Genomic DNA, 19,735 nt, shown 5'->3' on the forward strand with positions numbered 1-19,735 from the left:
CTTTTTAAAAGTCTCCCTTAGTGATCCATTTGTCAGTAACTGAAATCAGAATGATTTGGGTTAGCACTCCCCCCCCCCCAGGTGTATTCCTCTTCATAGGATGAAATAGTGGACAAGGAGTAGACATTGTTTATAGATAAGATTAGAATGAAGGATTTTTGTGTGCTCCATTTATATTTTGAAGAAGGACTATTTTTAGATCAAACTTGCATTGTACCGTATTTTTCGCCCCATAAGACGCACCGGCCCATAAGACGCACCTAGATTTTTGGGGGGGAAATAAAGGAAAAAAAATTTATTTCCCCCCCCCAGGTGCACTGCGCTACACCAGGAGCTTGGGGCGTGCTGAGCTCAGCGCGCCCCAAGCTTCTGCGTGCGCGCAAGCAGTCCGCTAGCCTTGGGAGAGCCGCGGGGCTCTCCCAGGGCTAGCGGACTGCTTGCGCTACACCAGGAGCTTGGGGCGTGCTGAGCTCAGCGGCCCCAAGCTTCTAGGTGCGCGCAAGCAGTCCGCTGCCGCCCCAAGCCTCGCGCACCCGGTGGGACCTCCTGCCGGGTGCGCGAGGCTTGCAGACACTCGCCCGAAGCAGGGGGAGCCCTCCCGAGGGCTCCCCGTGCTTCGGGCGACAGGCTGCCGCCCCAAGCCTCGCGCACCCAGTGGGACCTCCTGCCGGGCGTGCGAGGCTTGCAGGCATTCGCCCCATAAGACGCACCCCGATTTCCCCTTCATTTTTGGAGGGGAAAAAGTGCGTCTTATGGGGCGAAAAATACGGTATTTAAAAAATACCTACCACAGCTTGTTTACAAATACTGCTCAGAGGTGTCATAATAATTATTACCTATAATGTCCTGTGAATGACCAAAGGGCTATGAAATAAGAAATACTAAAGGTTCTACTGCAGGTTCATGTAAACTGAAAAAAACTTGTCTCTCTTGTTGTTGTGTACAATCTTTTTCCCACCACTGCAGTTATATTGTTCAGAAGAAATCATAGTCAAGCAACTTTGGAAGAAAAAGCCTAAATTTTACTTCTTGAAACATTGGCATGAATTAAATTAAAATCCAAATGAGTTTTGGTAATATTATTGCTTCAGCTGGAACATAACAAGAGCCCTGCTGGGTCAGGCCAATGGCCCATTGAAGCCAAGATCTTGTTCTCACAGTGGGCAGTCAGGTGCCTATTGGAACTCAGTGAGGGGGACCTGACGGCTACAGCACTTTCCCTACTTGTGGTTTCCCGTGCCACTGACATTCAGGGGCATACTGAGCCTGACAGTGGGGGTAGAAGAAGCTGACATAACATTGCTGTAAAGGATTCATTAGAAATCTACTCTCTGGTATTGCTTTTCATCACCTCAAATATAATGGGGCAGATTGATACTATCCCACCGATCTAGCCCATTGTGTGGATTGTAGGATGAACTCACCTGCCCCCCTTTCTGGCATATCTGCCCCTCCTGCAGTGTCCCCACACAGGGGAAGCAACATGGCCAGGCATGTATGCCCAAACTTGTACCTAGGCTGTATTGAAACTTGCAATCTCTCTGTGGATGTGAGAGGACATCAAAGGAAGGACAGATAGGTCATGTATTTGGGGAAAGCAGGTGTGTTCTCCACTCCATGGGCCAGTTTGGGCAAGAAGAATCATCCAATCTGTCCCAATATTTTTCAGTTGAAACTGTTTACATGTGTAGCTGAGTGGTGTTTTTCCCAGTGAGTTACATGCATGTGTGAGAAGCCTATCGTTTCTTCTAGGCAGGTAGAGAATCATCTATTCTAAAGCTGTGAATGAGGATATTGCATCATATTCCAGTGTTCGCAATAGTATGTAGACTGAGGAGTTTTTAGTCTGTGTCCAACAACTAAGACAACTTTGCTGTGCAATGTGACTCATTGTGAAAATATGCATCCACCTATGCTTTTCTCTTTTTAGCATTGTTTTAAAGGTCACTGTATCTGGTTAACTCCAGATATCTTGAAGCAAGATGGAAACTGGGGGGCATGGAGTAAATTTGGTTCCTGTTCTCGAACCTGCGGAACGGGAGTGAAATTCAGAACACGGCAATGTGACAACCCACAGTAAGTTGGACCTAAGTAAGCTGAAGACCAGGAGCGGGTGGCATGGGGTGGGGATGGCTTCCCATGTCGTCGCTCTCCCAACAGCAACGTCTGTGGCCCTTATCAGAATGGGCAGAGGTGAGGTGTGGGCTGTGCAGCCACACTGGGGAGTCAAGCGCAGTGAGTGGCAGCAATTCTGTTGTTGGGACCACGGCGGTGCAGAACTGCCCTACCATGCCTGCCACCTCTGCTAAAGAGGAGGAGGAGGAGGAGTTTGGATTTGATATCCCGCTTTATCACTACCCTAAGGAACCACCCAGCAGCTTCATGTGGAGGAGTGGGGACGTGAACCCAGTTCACCAGATTACGAGTCTACCACTCTTAACCACCACACCACACTGGCTCTCCCACCACACTGTTTGTGAGAGACACACTGGCTCTCACACTCGCACATGTGTAAGAGACACACTGTTAAATTACTATCAGAAATGCACAGAAATAATTGCTTGAGACTATGTTTCATCCTCAGATGGGTGAAATAATGCAGACCATTGACTGTATACTGGATTAGGAATTCACCATGGCCCTCATGCAGGGTTCTCTTGCTATGCACACAGCCATAGCTTGCCTTTTTTTGGCTGTTGCTCAAAGAGGCAGTCTGTACCCACACGTAAAATAGCTGGAATAGGATTACAAATTGCCAGGGACTGGGCAGAGGAGGAATGGTGGAGACCTGCCTGACCCTTCCAGAAAAGAAGACAGTTCAGAATTACAACAGGGGTTTGAGAGAGATCTCAGCTCATAAAAGCTGGGGACTAATGGGAGAGGAGGAGGAGGAAGCACCAGGGGAACAACAGCTGACGGACTTGGTGTCTTTAGAAAGCATGGTAGGCCTTGAAAGTGGGAGAGCAAAGAGCTCAAAGGCAGAGGGACTTTTTCAGCACCCGTAATGATGACTCATGAGGAAGTGGAAGAGACGGAGGGGATGGAGATTCATTTGGGGCAATGCCATTATTCTGAGAGGTTGCATTCCCAAGCCTCACTATGTGAATATTGAATAAAAGCAGATGGTAAGGACTTTTCCTTGTCTTGTCCCTTCCTGGCAACCTGCTTTGGGGGTTGGTGCCTCTGCCACCTGACACAAATGCAGTTTGTCGCCATTGCTGGTGTAAAAAGAAAAGTAGAAACTCTGGTTATGCTCATGTAGGATTAGGTACTTGCGGGACTGAAGCCATTAAGTGAAAGCTTTTCCTGGTATTTGGTCATACTACCAAGGAGAGAGAAGAGAGGAGAAGAGATTAAGGGTAGCATTTAACTATCCAGCACCAGCAACAGAAGCACTGTGCAAGGACTTCTGCTTACACAACAGGAGCCCCATTGTGCAAATGGAAGTCTTGCAATGCATGTGCAGATGGAACAACTGGAAGAGTGTGGTGCTGAATTCCACCCTAAGTATTTTTTTTTTTTTACTGCTACTGAAATCTGTGGGACTATATATATATATATATATATATATATATATATATATATATATAATGTCCCATTAATTTCAACACTGTTGTGATTCAAGATCTCCACGTGTAGCTTGCTTTTGTAGAGTTGCCTCTGTTAATTTCAGTGGAAGGAGCCAATCTACTCCTGCAGTTGATCTCTGAGGCTCCAAATATGAATTCATTAGTAATAAGATAATTTTATAAGTGTCACTGATGTGATATTATTTATTAATCTGGTTTTGTTCTTATTCCTAGCCCAGCTAATGGAGGTCGTACATGTTTTGGACCAAGCTATGAGTTCCAGCTTTGCAGCACAAACGATTGTCCTAAAGATAATGAAGATTTCAGAGAGGAGCAGTGCAAACAGTGGGATCCTTATTTTGAATATCAGAACAAGAAGCACCATTGGCTTGCATATGAGCATAGTGATGGTTAGTACACCACTTCTCCTTCTTCTTCTTCTCCTCCTCCTCCTCCTCCTCCTCCTCCTCCTCCTCCTCCTCCTTCTTCTTCCTCTTCCTCTTCCTCTCTTCCTCTTCATGTTATTGCTTTGTTAATGGCCTTGGTTCCAGTCTGCCATATTTGAAGACTAAATAAAAAAAATCCTTCCAGTAGCACCTTAAAGACCAACTAAGTTAGTTCTTGGTATGAGCTTTCGTGTGCATGCACACTTCTTCAGATACACTGAAACAGAAGTTGCCAGATCCTTCTATATAGTGAGAAGGTGGGGAGGGGTATTACCGTATTTTTCGCTCTATAACACGCACCTGACCATAACACGCACATCGTTTTTAGAGGAGGAAAACAAGGGAAAAAATATTCTGAATGAAACAGTGGACGTATCATTTTTGTGCTTCATGCTGTGGCCACAGACATGTGATCTGATGGTGAATTTTGGCTGACCCAATGCAAAGATCCTGAGGATCCATGTGGATCCATGCTTTGTAACCACGTTTTTGCACCATTGCAGCCCCAGGCAACAGTGGGTGCGTGATTTTTTTTGGGGGGGGGCAGGCTGTAGCCATGGGCATGCTGTGTGCTCTGATGGTGAATTTGGGGTGACCCAATGCAAAGATCCTGAGGATCCATGTGGATCCATGCTTTGTAACCACGTTTTTGCACCATTGCAGCCCCAGGCAACAGTGGGTGCGTGATTTTTTTGGGGGGGGGCAGGCTGTAGCCATGGACATGCTGTGTGCTCTGATGGTGAATTTGGGGTGACCCAATGCAAAGATCCTGAGGATCCATGTGGATCCATGCTTTGTAACCACATTTTAAGTGGGGAGGGAAGGAAAAACACAGAAGGCTAAGAATGCAGGAGAGGGCTATAACGTGAGGAAAGGAAGGCAAAAGTTTCCCCCCACCCACCCACACAAGCCAGCCAGCGTGTGCTCTCTCTCTCTCTCTCTCCCTCTTTAAATGGAAGAAAGCATATTTGAATGCTGTGTGTCTCCAAAAACAAAAAGCAGGAAGTCAAATCAGAATTTTAAGCCGAACCTGTAATCTCTCTTCCCTTCACAAACATTGTTCCTCCGGAGCAGGGACAGGATAGAAGGACGGACGCTCTGCTTTCCCTCTCTACTTGCCTGGAGGGGAGGGGCTTTCCCTGCTCTTTGTTCGGACGCTCTGCTTTCCCTCTCTACTTGCCTGGAGGGGAGGGGCTTTCCCTGCTCTTTGTTCGGACGCTCTGCTTTCCCTCTCTACTTGCCTGGAGGGGAGGGGCTTTCCCTGCTCTTTGTTTGGACGCTCTGCTTTCCCTCTCTACTTGCCTGGAGGGGAGGGGCTTTCCCTGCTCTTTGTTCGGACGCTCTGCTTTCCCTCTCTACTTGCCTGGAGGGGAGGGGCTTTCCCTGCTCTTTGTTCCGTTTGAGCAAACACAGCAAGGAAACAGAGAGGGCGGGCAGTAAGACCCTGAGGCAGAATGCAGGAAAGCTGCCACTTCCTGTATCACGGAGCTCCCTTCTCCCTGAAGCGCGGTTTGATTTTTGCCTTATTTTTCCACACATTCGCTCCATAACACGCACAGACATTTCCCCTTCCTTTTTAGGAGAAAAAATCTGCGTGTTATAGAGCGAAAAATACGGTACTTCATATTTGAAGACTGTAATTTCCAGTGTATAGAAAATATTACCACCCATTGGTTATTCTGCCAAAAGTCTCAGCTTCATTTGGAGAGGGTGGTTATGTTGTCTGCTTCTGTGTTCATACATTACTTTGAATTTTGTGCATAAAGTATGCATAAGCATACACTACTGCAATGGCACGTCAAAAAAGTGGATATAAATTTGCTTTAGTGGGTTGCCAAATTGATCAGGTACCCTATAAACAGCCATACGCATATTTATGATCTTGAGTGTGGTCTAAGGTTACCAGATTTTTTTCAATGAATCCAGGGACACTTTTCAACTTCCTACTAAATAGATAGATTTTGTCAGGGGACTGATGTGCAAATCCGGGGACTGTCCCCGGGAAAGGGGAACGTCTGGTAACCTTGGTGTGGTCCACTTCTGCTGAACTTAGTGGGAACCCTTCTACATGGATCTCAATTCTACTGTTAATAGGTTGATTGGAATTTTTGGAAATCTGCATATTTTTATTCAAAGATCATGATTTTAACTGAATTGCCTTCTGCAGTCTGATCGGATAAGAACCATCAGTTGAAGAGATAAATCACAGGACTCTTTTCCCTTGTAGCCAAAGAAAGGTGCCATCTCTATTGTGAGTCCAAGGAAACTAATGACGTTGTGTATATGAAAAGACTGGTGCATGATGGAACAAGGTGCTCATATAAGGATCCCCATAGTATCTGTGTGCGAGGAGAGTGCCTGGTAAGTGGTGGCATCAATTCCTTTTTTCAGTTTCTTATTTGCAAGAATGAGTATAATATTAACATTTCAATGGGACACTTTTCTCCATGACGCATCTACAAATAAGTAGTCATTTTAAGTGTAATCACTGAAGTTTACTAAAAATCCTGCCATGGTTCATTGTTTTACTAGAGTCGCTGAAAGGTTACCTGCCTAAGAAGGATGGAGTTGGGTTTGGAATTGGGCTGAGAACTGTTCAGACATGCCTAGTACCTTTGCGAAGTGTATTCAGTATCTAATTTGAGAAGGCTCTTGAGCATACAACTAAATTGATTTCTGTTCAGGAAAACACCATGGTTGCAAGCCACAGTCACATGTGCATGAGAATGTCATACATATGCAAGATTTTATTAGCTTCTCTATCCATCTACTAGACCTCCAAATGGCTTCTTAATCTCCTCTTAGCTATTGGAAAAGAAACACCTGGAGGTCTTTGTACTGGGGCTCTTCGCCATAGCGTGTGACTAGAGGCCTCGTTCATTTCTGGAGTACCATTTCTTCATGTGGGGGGAGAGAAATGCGTACTGTTGTCTTCAGTGTTATTTTCTGAGCATGAATTGCCAAATATTTATGTGAATTGGATTAAATGCCTGCAATATGCTCAAATCCTGAATAGCAGCATGTACTTGAAATCCTTTGATAATGAATTAATATCAGAGTTCAGTTAAGCAAGCAGTTAGAAACCAATTTATCAGGGTGAAATGTCATTATAAAAACTCATGTGGATATCAACATGCCCTTTTAGGAAGAGACAAATGTGCTGTTTATTATATCTTTGTCTGGTGAAAAGAAAACCCGGAGGAAAATGCAGGCTCTCACAAGCAGGAGTAATTGCTTTTCATTCTTTGCAGAAAGTTGGCTGTGACAAGGTAATTGGCTCGTCAAAGCAAGAGGACAAGTGTGGCGTGTGTGGTGGAGACAACGCCCATTGCAAAGTGGTGAAAGGCACATTCTCCAGGGCACCAAAGAAGCAAGGTCAGTCCATTTTCAGTACAGTATAGCGCTCCTGCCCCAAAGAAGCATGCAGGAAGATTTCAGAAGGACAGAGTAACTTTGTTTTTAACATCTCTTTTCCGGTGCTGCAACAAAGCATTGTGTTTGAACAGCTTCTGGTGCAGAACAGCAGAGGTACTTTCCTGGAAGTACTATGGCCTACACTAATAGGGCCTATGGGGTGTGGGGGGGGTGTGTGAACCCATTTGTGCACTTAAAAAGGCTCAGTGGATTGGGGGCTTATAGTTAAATCCTAGATATGTCTACTCAGTGGGCCTTACTTCCAGGTAAGTAGAGGCAAGGTTGTTCTTCCTTCTTGGTCTAAACACCTTCCACAGGGCTACATTTGTACATGTCTGTATTCACTTTTTGTACAACCTTTTTAGACTTTGATCTGCTTAGCTTTCAAGTGAGCCAATGGGCAATTTAAACATACTTTCTTTGTTTATTTAAATGAATTTAAAGGCACTTCAGATATATACATATGCTCTCATTTTTGAGGAAATCCTCTACAAAGAGGCGTTCGATACTTTAGAATACAAATCCGTGTCATAAAATCTCATAAAACACATAGTCAACAACAGGGGTGCCAGTTGGAGCGGAGCCTGAGGGACCTTGCCCCCAGAAGGATGGCTCAGTATTCTGGTCCTCTTTTCCTTTCTCTGTAATAACAACAACCTGCACTGGTTTAATGTGTCCCTACAGGTTATATCAAGATGTTTGAAATCCCAGCAGGTGCGCGGCACTTGCTAATACAAGAATCGGATGCCTCCATTCATAATCTTGGTGAGTATTACATTATCAGCATTGTTCTATCACCATCTTTTTCTGTTGTTGTTGTTTAGTCGTTTAGTCGTGTCCGACTCTTCGTGACCCCATGGACCAGAGCACGCCAGGCACTCCACTGCCTCCCGCAGTTTGGTCAGACTCATGTTTGTAGCTTCAAGAACACTGTCCAACCATCTCGTCCTCTGTCGTCCCCTTCTCCTTGTGCCCTCAATCTTTCCCAACATCTTTTTCTGTACATTTGCTTTTACTGACAATATGAAAATATATTTTGTCTGTTTAAGAAATAAAATCAGTCAAGAGAAAAATTTCTCCTTATGAGAAAACTAATATTATGACAATGAAATTGCTGCATACCACCCCAATCTCCAAGTGGTCTGAGATTCCAGAGGTTCCAGGCAGTTACCCAGAGTTTGGTTTCCTTGGAATGAGGGACAGTGGAGACTATGGTGTCTTTAGGATATATGGTTTATTTACACATACATACAGTCATTTTGTCACCCCTCCCAGTGATGACCCCCAGGGTGGCCCGCACCCCCCCACACCCTTCCTCCGCCACTGCATGCAGTTTCCATATTTATTTGTTACAGGGAATGTGCTTCCTAGTCAATGGGCTCACTGGTTCTGCTTTTGCATATGTCTTTATAGCATCCTGGTGCATTCAGTTTCAGATTCAGAGCCATCCATCGCAAGGATGCTCAATCAATCACAAAGCTTAAACAGTAATTGAAATCCTCTCCTTCCAATTCAGCGGATCAATAATAGACAATGTCTTGCAGAATGTTATTAATTAGAAGTGGATTCACAACAAATAGCCTCGTAACTGCCATGAATCACTCCCCCCCCCAGTTTTACTTTAGTAAATGCTTCCCTTGCACTGATGTTCCGTGGAGCCTCGTGGGACTCATAGCATTCTTTGTACAAACTTATTCCTTATGCTCGGCAAACTGTTTCTGATGAAGCATGGGCAATATATAAACCTCCAGCTTTTAAAGCCTGGTATCGACCCTGACAGCACTTTAGGAAGGGATTGCAAGAGACACGAGGGTTGGTCCCCCCACCCCAGAGCAACAGAGAAGGCAAGGCAACAAGTGTATGAAACTTTGGAATTATTATTTTGACAGTCAAAGTAGGAAGAAAGATGAAAGAGGACTTAATTATTTTTAGAGATTGGCCAGGAAATTTGGCTGTAGCAAGGTTCAGTAGCAAAGGCTGCAGCAACATTTGAAGTGCAGAAAAGAGATAGAGTGAGACGGTAGACCCCTCAAGTTCAAAGGGGCCTCATCTAATCCAGTCACCTTCACAGAGGAATGATTTGCTGTACTTAACATCTCAGCCAGATGATTCAGCTGAAGCGATTTCCTTAGGTAATTGATTCCATTTGCTAAGTTCTTTCTGAAGATTAATAAAACTCAGAGGCAGCATACGCAGTGTCAGCCTGCACACATGTAACCCATTTGCAGTCTGCTAGCCATGTAGAGCTTATAACCAGGAAGTCATTAACCTCCTGTTTTTGCCATCTACCTGGGGATGCTAAAACAGGGAGCTGTCAAACACCTCTCAGGCCAGAAGTTACCTTCTTGCAACGTTAAGCCATTGAGCCAAATTCAAGCACAGGGATATATCCTTAAATGGGGTGCATATGGAAAACTGCTCCCTCTTTTGCAGTCAGTAGGGAAGCCCACCCAGGCACAAACTGAGCATCTGAAAGCACATGGAGCTGTGGAACAGAAACATTTACCTAGAATAGCATGTGTTGGCGTGTCTTGCTGATTCAGTTTCTCATCCAGTATAAGGCCTTCTCAGTGATGGTGTTAGGTAGTCCTCAGTTTGAACCTGTGCATTTGTTTGTTTGTTCCTATGTGTGAAATTTTCAGATTTCAATCTTATATAGATAGTTCTGAGTAGATACATGTAGAATTTCACTGTAAAATTTTTTTTATGAGGGATCAAATGAATTATACATAGGACTAAGCTCCATTCAGGTGTGTAGCTGAAATAGTTACACACTCCACCAGAAACAAAATGGAAGCATTGAGGAAGCAGTGGGTGTGGAAAGAGGTGTAGCAAAGGGATGATGGATCTACACCCCCAAAAAGCAGCGAAACATCCAAGTGGAGAGGTTTGGAGCTCAATTTCTCTCAACTCATTTGATTATCCCCATGTTGGTTAAACCTGAATTTATAGAAGGGAAACTTCAAGATTGGTGTTATTCAAGGATAACATTGTGTGCACTACACAAATTAAATGGGAATGCCAACAGCCACAAACACAGTGAACTCTGGTGTGGACAAGCTCTGAGTGTAATAAACTGTTAGTCAAACTCAGAGTAGACCCACTGAAATAATAGTAATAATATGTTCTACCATACTTTGAGAATGACTAACATGGAATTTTCTAAACCACTTTTTAATTATAGAGAGACCCCCCCACACCAGCAAAGAACAGGTGGGTTTGTTTCCAAACACACTAAAGCCCCAATATGTGTGTGTGTATTATATAGTGAAAAGAAATCAATCACTGCACATATTCTCTGGCATTCTTATCTTGTTACTTCAGGCATGAAGAAAACAAGATTCTAGGGCAGGGATCCACAGGGACAGGGGCAGGAGACTTGTAATGCAACAGGCAGGGCAATGCTAACAGAAATTCAGCTGCTTGATCTGGAAACATAATGCATGATTTGCTCTGTTTTTTGTCTCAGAGCTGATGTAAGACACACCATTGAAGCAGATAAAAAAGACCAGGTAGCTGAAAAGATACTGGGGATGAAGAGGCAGGACGAGTATTTGTTTTGGTCTGTTAGAACAGAATTCACAAAGTAACATAATGCACAATAGACGCCAGTTGTTCCTCGTGAATGTATTTCTTCACAGCTCTGTTATCAGATAGGTCCAGCTGGTTCTCCGATTCCAGGGCTGCAATGCAAAATCAAATGAATGGCATAACATAGGCTCAGTCCCAAACGATTTATCAACTCTTAGATAAAATAGCTGAGGGCTTCCTTCCAAGGGAGAGGGCTGTGACAGGGTGCGAGAGTCAGCAGTGTCTGTTGCCTGATGACAGAGTCACTCCCTGTCGAGTCTGCAATGCCAACATATTTTCCTTCAAATGTTGGGGAGGTGGCATCTCAATCTCTGCACACCATACAGAGCAGCAGCAGCAGCAGCTCCTTGTGGTGAACTTTGCTGAGACTCAGATCCTTATGAGGAGAGGGCGAACTAGGCTGTATGCCTGAGATCCTTCAATTTCTGGATCCAGCAAGGGATTGAATTTCTGGCTCTGGGGCACCTCGTCAACTCCTCGTAGTTAGAAAAATAAAGTTCAAATTTGAGAGTTATTAGTATTAGTATTTTATTTATTTAATTCCTAGACTGCCCTATACCCAAAGGTCTATGTGAGCTAGAAGCTGGCAGGTTGCAGGTTGGGCTAAGGTTACCAGATTTTTTTCAATGAATCTGGGGACACTTTTCAACTTCAGTGGATTCTGTATGGGGACTGATTTGTAAATCAGGACACTGTCCCCGGGAAACGGGGACATCTGGTAACCTTAGGTTGCGCAGCTGGGAGACAGAGCTATGCCTGTTTTTTGTTGCAATCCAAGGCTGTGACTATGGGGGAAGCAAGACCCTCTTGGGCTGATAATGCTCTGAACCCCTCCATCGTAGGCTCAGGTTGTATATATGTGTAAATAAGCCATATATCATAAAGACACCACCTTCCAAAGGAAACACATATCCTGGGTAAGTGCCCAGAACCCCAGAATCTTGCACTGCTTGGAGTCTGGGGTGGCATGCAAGAGTACAATCTCTACATTTTCCTTCTGGTCAGGCAAGATAGCACCACCTACAGATGGAACGGTGGACAGGGTTTGCCTTGCAGGCAACTTGGGTCCCTGGGTACCTAAAGGAAGGTTAGCTCCATATCAACCAACAGATGCTGAGATCCCCTGACAGTGTTCTTCCTTGGATCAACCCATCATCCAAGATAAGGTGGGTGGTCATCAGAGAGAGGGCATTTTTGGTTGCGGAGTCCTCTCCCTAAAGAGGCCTGCTTGGCACCTGCTCTGTTGTCCTTTTGGCAATGCCCCCCTGCCCCCCCCCCTTTTAAGGAGTTTTTAGGTCCTAGTCTGCTGTCTTATTAGGTGTTTTTGTTCTCTTTTGCTTTTATGACAATTGTCCTTTACATTTTTACTCACATTTTTATATAAACCAAATTGGGATCTTCTCTTTTTGTGTGTGTGAAAGGCAGTACTGTATATGTTCTCTAAATACATCTAATAAATAAAGCAAGCAGACAGACCTCTTCCTGAAGCCTTCCAGTCTCAGAAAAAGAGAGAGGGAGGGCAGAGAAAGAGAGAGTGAATTGAAGTCTCTTGAAGATGTTATATTTGTCCTGTTATTTCTAGCTATCAAGAACCGAGAAACAGGGAAATTTATTTTGAACGAAGAGAACTATGTGCCAGACTCCAAAGTGTTTGTCAACATGGGCGTAGAATGGGAGTATCGGAACGATGAGGATAGGGAAATGGTGCAAACTATGGGCCCCTTACGTAATGGAATCACCGTTCTGGTAAGTAACTTGAAGATGAGAGTGTCTAGATTAGACTGAGTCATACATACAGTATTTTATGGATTGCATCTGTTAGGACATCTGTTTTAAGAATCAAGGGCATATTTAATGGCAACAACTTTATATATTGCTACATCTGTGTGTAGGGGTTTCAGATGTCAAAAAAACCCAGACAAGCTGACTTACTTGCAAGGGAGAAAGCAGGTAGCAGGGGAAGAGCAACACAGCTTCCCAGGCAAATATACCTAAAGAAAGGCTGGAGAGCCATAAGAGTAAGGCCAGAGTCTGGCTGTTGCCCAGGCAAAACTACTACCCTGGCTGGGAGGATTTATTGAGCATTTTTTGGAGGAAGAGAAGTGGAACTATACGAAGACGTGGAAGTACAATACCTCCTCTTCTTTCTCTACTCCAAGAGGTTTACCTCATTGTCCTTTTAGTGCCAGAAAACAATCTTTTATTTCCCCAAGCTGTCTTTAATTTGGGTGTGTGTTGTTATTGTATTTACTTTTAAATTGTTTAATTGTACCCGCAATAAATAAACAAATTCTCTACAGCTGTGGTAGCCGATGTGGTGCCCTTTGGATGTTGTTGTTGGGCTACAGCTTCCGTCAGGCCAAGGCAGCAAGGCCAAGGGTATTTGGAGTTGTGATCCAACATCTGGAAGGCACCACACATTGGCTACCCTGGCTCTACAGTTTTGAGTGTCTCCCCACAAGGAACAGTAGTGGACAGTCTCTTGGTCCTAATCCTGCCCATCCTTGTAGTAAGCCCTTCTTGCAAATTCTGTGAGAAAGGGACACATGAGTGGTCTCTGGTTGTCATTAAAAGTTGTATATATCATAAGAATACAAGACTCTGAAGGTCAATCCCACACCTGGACTGGGAGAAAAGTTGCTCTCTATCTCTAAAATGTGTTCTGAAGCTTAATTTAAAAGAGCGGTGGGACCTGTCCTACTTTTCATGCTTTTAATCTGTTTTCAAAGTGCCTCTATGATATTCCAAATGACCTTGCTGAAAAGGTATGCCTTATTTGTCTGACCAGGCGATTCCTCATGGTAACGTCAAGATTACACTGACGTACAAGTACATGATCCATGAAGACTCTTTGAATGTTGACAACAACAATGTTCTGGAAGATTCAGTAACATTTGAGTGGGCTTTGAAAAAGTGGTCACAGTGCTCAAAACCCTGTGGAGGAGGTAAAGAAAGGGTGCTAAACTGATGAATATGCATAGCTTTCTGAGGGTTACTTAGGGGGGCAGTCCTATGCACACTTACCTGGAAGAAAGTCCCACTGAACTCAATAGGACTGTTTTCCAGGTATACATGCAAAGGATTGTACTATGTAATTGTCTATGTGCTCAGACATGCAGATGTATATCAACAGCAGAACATATGAAAGGCCTTCACTGAAAATCCCCATGTTTGTGGTGATACCTGTAATGAATTATCCACCCATTGCAGCCCATTTGATTTCAAATTCACTAATGACAAATTTGTACATGTAAACTAAATCAAAGAGTAAATGTACCTGAACGTCCTCAGTTGTGATTTAATGGGTGGGTAAATGAATGAATAGCATGAAAATACAGGTCTAGAAACACTCTCTAGACAGGTTATTTTTTGCTTCTCATTATTCATACTGTATTGCACATTTAGAAAGCAGATAGCAGGTTGAATGCATGAGGACGGCTCCATTCAGTAACTGAGAGAATATAAATGAATGAGTGCTGGCAACATGTTTTAATGTATAAGCATTCCAGCACAGAATGTACACAGTAGCCCATAGAAGATTGAGCCATGGATAACCACTAGTGGGTTTGCCTAGCTGCTTTTGGAAAATGTATGCATCTAGATCAGGGCCTGTTCATTCATGTCCGGGCTCCCAGAATTCTATCTGCTGTGCAATTTAGGACCTGTCTCAAGCTCTCTCATTCCACTCTTACCAGGGCTGCCCCACCTATTAGGTAAGGGGAAGCAGCTGCCTCAGGCAGCAGGATCCACAGGGGTCAGATCCGGCCTCCAAGGAATACATTGCCTTTTTTCTGAGGTACTTGCAGCAGCTGCAATGTGCTCCTTGGAGACTGGATCTGCCAACTCTTCAGCAGTGGTCCCCCTGCTCCCTACATAGCGGCCTCTCAGTGAAAAGGAGACACTGCTGGTCTCCTCCCACCTTGTTCCCAATGTTGATCTTTATTCCCTATCTTGTTCCTGATGTAGTTCTTCACTCCCCTATTTTCCCCTTGTGAGCCGGGGGTGGGGCAGCATTTTGTGATTTGCCTCAGGTGCCAAAATGTCTTGGGCCAGCCCTGACTCTACCCAACTGTAACGTTTTCCCACATGCCAGGCAGTAGGTAGCAAGTACACTGGAAGATCCCACATCTTTGTAAGATCTCTGGCACAGTTCAGACACTTTGTGTGTGTGGGAGCCCTAGGAGCCCCAGGATTGTGTGTGGGAGCCCTTGAAGCTGCCATTAGGCTTGGGGTTACATGAAATTCTTGTTGTAGGAACTGATGCAGGAAGTGAAAGAGGCCCGTAGCGTTCATAACATTGGTTTGTCCACAGGATTCCAGCCACAAGCCAGGCCTATGAGCAGCTCCCCACATTCCCATGGATGATCTCTGAGGGTGGTAAATAGGCATCTGAATCAGGCCTCCCTGCAAAACAGAGAAACTTGCATTGTACCCCTAGCTTAATAGGTCTCATAGCAGGTTTCAGGGCATTCTGAGTTGTGTGGAATGCTGAAGATAACAGAAAGTCTCTTTCCTAAGGCCATCAGTTTACAAAATATGGTTGTCGGAGGAAGACTGACCACAAGATGGTTCATCGCAGTTACTGTGAGTCCATCCAGAAACCAAAGCCCATTCGCAGAGTGTGTAATCTCCAGGAATGTTCCCAGCCAATGTAAGCATTTCTTTCTACTGGAATAACTCATCACTGTTGCATAATAATCAAGAAGTGCCTGGAACTAGCCTCAAATGACCTCTCCACTCCCTTCCTTTGTGGCTGCTTTAGGTTAGAACTGCTTTCTAGCCGTGGTGTGTAGAATATTGCCCAAACAGAGTTATGCAATGATGTAATGTAATTCCCAGAATTTAGCTTGTTGCGGGGGAAAATTCCCTAAAAATTAATGATTCCCCAATTCCAAAGTAGATTTTGATTTGGGGGGTGGCGGCGGCAGTGGGGGGTAATTTCTGTTTTATGGATTGCATACCCATTATGGGCTGTTATTGCAGAAAATGTCAAAGACTAGTCCTAATCGAAACACCAATAAAACTTGCAGCCTAGCTTTTAAAGATGTGGGTTTGTTGGGGAGTGGGTGGAAAGTAGGTATTCTTGGCTTGCAAAAATAACTGTTTAAGCAATTATGATATTTTCCAATTTCATGCTTTATTCTTATTACAGGGTTTGGGTTTTTTTTGGGGAAAAGATATTATTTTTTAATAGCTTGGATTAGGATGGATGAGATACTGTTTGGCCCCATCCACCTAAAGAAATGCATACCCATATGCAATTTAAGAATGTATAAACAGTATTATGGATCATTATCACTTGTTGGATAGAGAACAATGAACATAATTCCATCACACTCTCAGATGCGCATCCAAGGGCACACCCAACTGAGAATGCAGTAATTCTGCACTTTGTTGCTTTAAATAGGGAGCAGATTCCAATGTGCTTTCACATTTGCATCCCCATTCATGTCTCACGCAACTAATCATGCCATTATTCTGTTTACGCACAAATAGAAAGGGAGCCTGTTCATCCTTTAGCCGTTAGAAAACTGTATAATTATTTTGTGGGCATCACAACAAAGGAGTACACTGATCAAGAGCTTTATTTTTGTTACTGTTGTGGGATTTTGAAAGTGAGTAGTCAAATTAACAGAAAAAGGGAATGGATGGGCAAAGATAGCTCCAGCCTGCATTCTGGCAATTCTGTCCCAAATCACTAGGCTGTAAGGAGTTGGAATCTTATTTTAATTTTCTGTTTAAGTTTCTAATGCATCCATAATGCATAGTTTGTAGCAAGCAACAACAGAATATAACTAAAATTAATTAAAATTGTCATATGCTCTTTGGCTGGCCCTCAAATGCCAGCTCAGACAAGGGAGTCTTTACGGTGCTTCTAAAAATGACTCTGACATTTTTACAGGAGTTCCTCTGTACTGTAGTGATAAAAAGCATTGATAAATATCTCTATGGGTGGTATTCAGTTAAATTTTTACTCAGTGTAGATCCATTGTGAGGAATTCAACATAGTGATATAGCCAGTGCTTTTTTCTGGGGGGGACGCATACCCCTAAACATTTTGTGAATCTAAGTTTGGCCTCATTGAGGGGCAGTATTAGAATATAAGTAGGAAAATGAAAGTACCCCTAAACATTTTTTTAGGGGGGGGGAAGCATTGGTTACAGCAGTCATTCTGCCAGCCCAAGCCTTTTAGCTTGCCAGATGGAACAATTCCCCCCTCTCCTCTGCCGGTGCACTGCTCTGTGTATGGTTCTCCAAACCTCTGCCCAAGCCAATTTGCGGGGGGTGCATGGGGAAGAGTGTGGGGGAAAGCTCCCTTGCACTAGCAGGATTCTTTGGGTTGGCTTCTGCTAGTGGCGGCACTTGTTAGTTGAATCCGGACAATGAAATCAATCGACCTAACTAAGGTCAGTGGGTCTACTGTGAATAAAATGTGACTGAATGCCCCCCCCCCCATATGTGCTTGTGGTATGGTCCAGAATGTTCAGGCGGTATAGATGTTCCTGGCTGAACTTAAAGAACATGAGTAGGCAGGCTCCAAGGCTCCACACACCCTTGCTGGGAGTAAGTCCCATGGAACATGGTGGGACCTGCTTCTGAGTCGACATACCTAATACTGTTCCCGCAAGGTAAATAGCATCAAAGTCATTTTACATTTCAAAAAGATGACTTTCAGTTTTGCCTAGAAGACAGCAGGAAGCCAGTGCAAGCTCTGGAACAATCTGTGCAATGCCCTCTGTCACTTGGCACACCAGTGGGAGCTCACAAGCACTCATCAAAGATGTTGTGGGGCAGGCAGGGCCGTAGGAGAAAAGCTAGTAGGAAAGAGGTCCCAAACCATGGACATTCATTTGGAGGTCTTTAAAGGAACATGTGTAGGTTGGGGGTGGCACCTCCACCGTGATCCCAGCCCCTCCCCACAACATGCTCATTGTGCCGGAATTTAAGGTCTGAGAGGGCACCTTCTAGGCATTCCCAGGAAGACAGAGAAGTGGCCATTAGCTAGTTTGGCCCTAAATGATCAGGAGGGGTGTGAGCACCATCTACAGTGGGTGCTCCTGTTCACCCAGACCTCAGTCTGTTATTGAACTGTGTGTGCTCTTATACTTTTTCGGGTACAGGAAACTGGGCTAGATGGAGCCTGAGCCTGACTGTACATTTCCTACTATTTACTTGGCAAAGCTTCAGGGCCAGAGGTTTGCAGAGCTGGAGTTTTTAATGTTTGCATTTTTAGGACGTAATTGCCATCCTCTGTGTCACCAAGGCTGGCTTTCGGCAACAGCGGGGTGATGAATGAAACTCCTTTTAACCCTACTGGGAGCTGCAAGCGGGCATCCCTGTCAGACTTAAAACTCCCTTTTGCATCATGGTGTCTACTGAATTTTGAAAAATCCAGAAAGTACAGAGGTTAATATTCTATTTATTAGCATAGTACAGTAAAGATTTAGAAGGACTTTAGCACTGCTCCTGAGAGAAACACATAAGATTGCTCTGAAAGCTTTATAATGGCAGGACAAACTGCATTGCTGTGGCCCTCATTCTTTTTCATGCGGTTCTTTGGTTGATTGCTGAATTGCCGGCATATCCAAAGCAGCAAATCTCTAAGAATTATGCTGCTCCTATGCCAGCATCTACCAACAACACTTGTTTTAGTGGTTTATCCCCCTGCTGGTTTCCACATGAATTATTTAGAACATTACAAATAGCTGTTGTTACGGAGCCTAGAAGGAAATTCTTTTCCTGTAAATCCAGCATAGCTGCCACAGGCAAAACAAACAAACAAAAGTTTCATGGGGAGGGATCTAGCACAATAATTCAGATCACTGTTAGGGTGCATAATGAGATCTCGTATCTTTTGTGCTTATGTAATAATATCTGTCGGTTTAATGGCTCAGTATTTTTGTGACCGTGTGAAGTTTCCATGATGAGCATTAGAATCCTTACGTTTAATTTTAATTTTTGGCAAAAGTTTAAAGTTTAAAGATGTCAAACTAGGAAGAGGGAGGGCCATCAAAATGGTTTCTAAACTACAGTTTTAAAAAACTACAAAGTATCGAAGAGGATCAGTGAAGCTCCTAGCATAGAATTTTTTTGTTGTTTCCTTCAACTGTCATAATTCAAGAATGGAACAAAATTAATAACTTGGATAGATAAGAATACATGCAGTGACAGAAAACAATTAATTATTCATATGAAAACCAACAAAATTACACAGCTATGATGCCATGATTAAACATTCTTAGAGACATCTCACTAGGTTTTTCTTCCTCCTCAGCTTGAGCAGTCCATGCTGTGTCAATCATTCCATCATAGCATGCCTTCAACTTGCGAGACAGAACAATCCAACCCCCCCCCCCATCTCCCTGGAACCAAGCCAATTTAGGGGAGAGAGGGAGCTGTATTGTGCTTCCACTGACAGAACTCATTAGTTGAATCCTGCCCCAGATGTTCACTTCTAGGAGACAAGAAAGCAGCTTCATTTGACCCTTCTGTTTCCTTGCCAGGAGTTTGAATTCCTTCCTAAGGCATGCGTAGAAGAAGACTGACTGAAATCAATGCGGCTTATGTTGGTCATGACTAAATTGTCCCATTGATTTCAACTGGTCCACTCTAAGCATGACCAAGTCTGAATCCAACTCCATGTGCCCTACATCAGCTGGGAAACCTATAGGCCCTAATCCCCCACCTACATTTGAGAGCTTTTCACAATTGATG

The 19,735-nt window shown here is 44.0% G+C and overlaps 1 protein-coding gene across 3 annotated transcripts in view; it reads left to right on the forward strand.

The window, feature by feature from the left end:
• The window catches only part of ADAMTS2 (ADAM metallopeptidase with thrombospondin type 1 motif 2), a 324,369-nt gene that overhangs the window by 292,724 nt on the left and 11,910 nt on the right, over positions 1-19,735 (forward strand). For all 3 annotated transcript variants that reach the window (XM_081180737.1, XM_081180736.1, XM_081180738.1), the window contains 8 exons: positions 1,931-2,076; positions 3,804-3,979; positions 6,243-6,376; positions 7,267-7,390; positions 8,114-8,194; positions 12,603-12,766; positions 13,809-13,965; positions 15,539-15,671. In XM_081180737.1, coding sequence (XP_081036863.1) covers positions 1,931-2,076; positions 3,804-3,979; positions 6,243-6,376; positions 7,267-7,390; positions 8,114-8,194; positions 12,603-12,766; positions 13,809-13,965; positions 15,539-15,671 — 1,115 coding nt within the window. The remainder of the gene's footprint in view (positions 1-1,930; positions 2,077-3,803; positions 3,980-6,242; positions 6,377-7,266; positions 7,391-8,113; positions 8,195-12,602; positions 12,767-13,808; positions 13,966-15,538; positions 15,672-19,735) is intronic.

Source organism: Podarcis bocagei (assembly GCF_964188305.1).
Source record: "Podarcis bocagei genome assembly, chromosome: 2".
In the NCBI taxonomy this organism is placed as follows: Eukaryota; Metazoa; Chordata; class Lepidosauria; order Squamata; family Lacertidae; genus Podarcis; species Podarcis bocagei.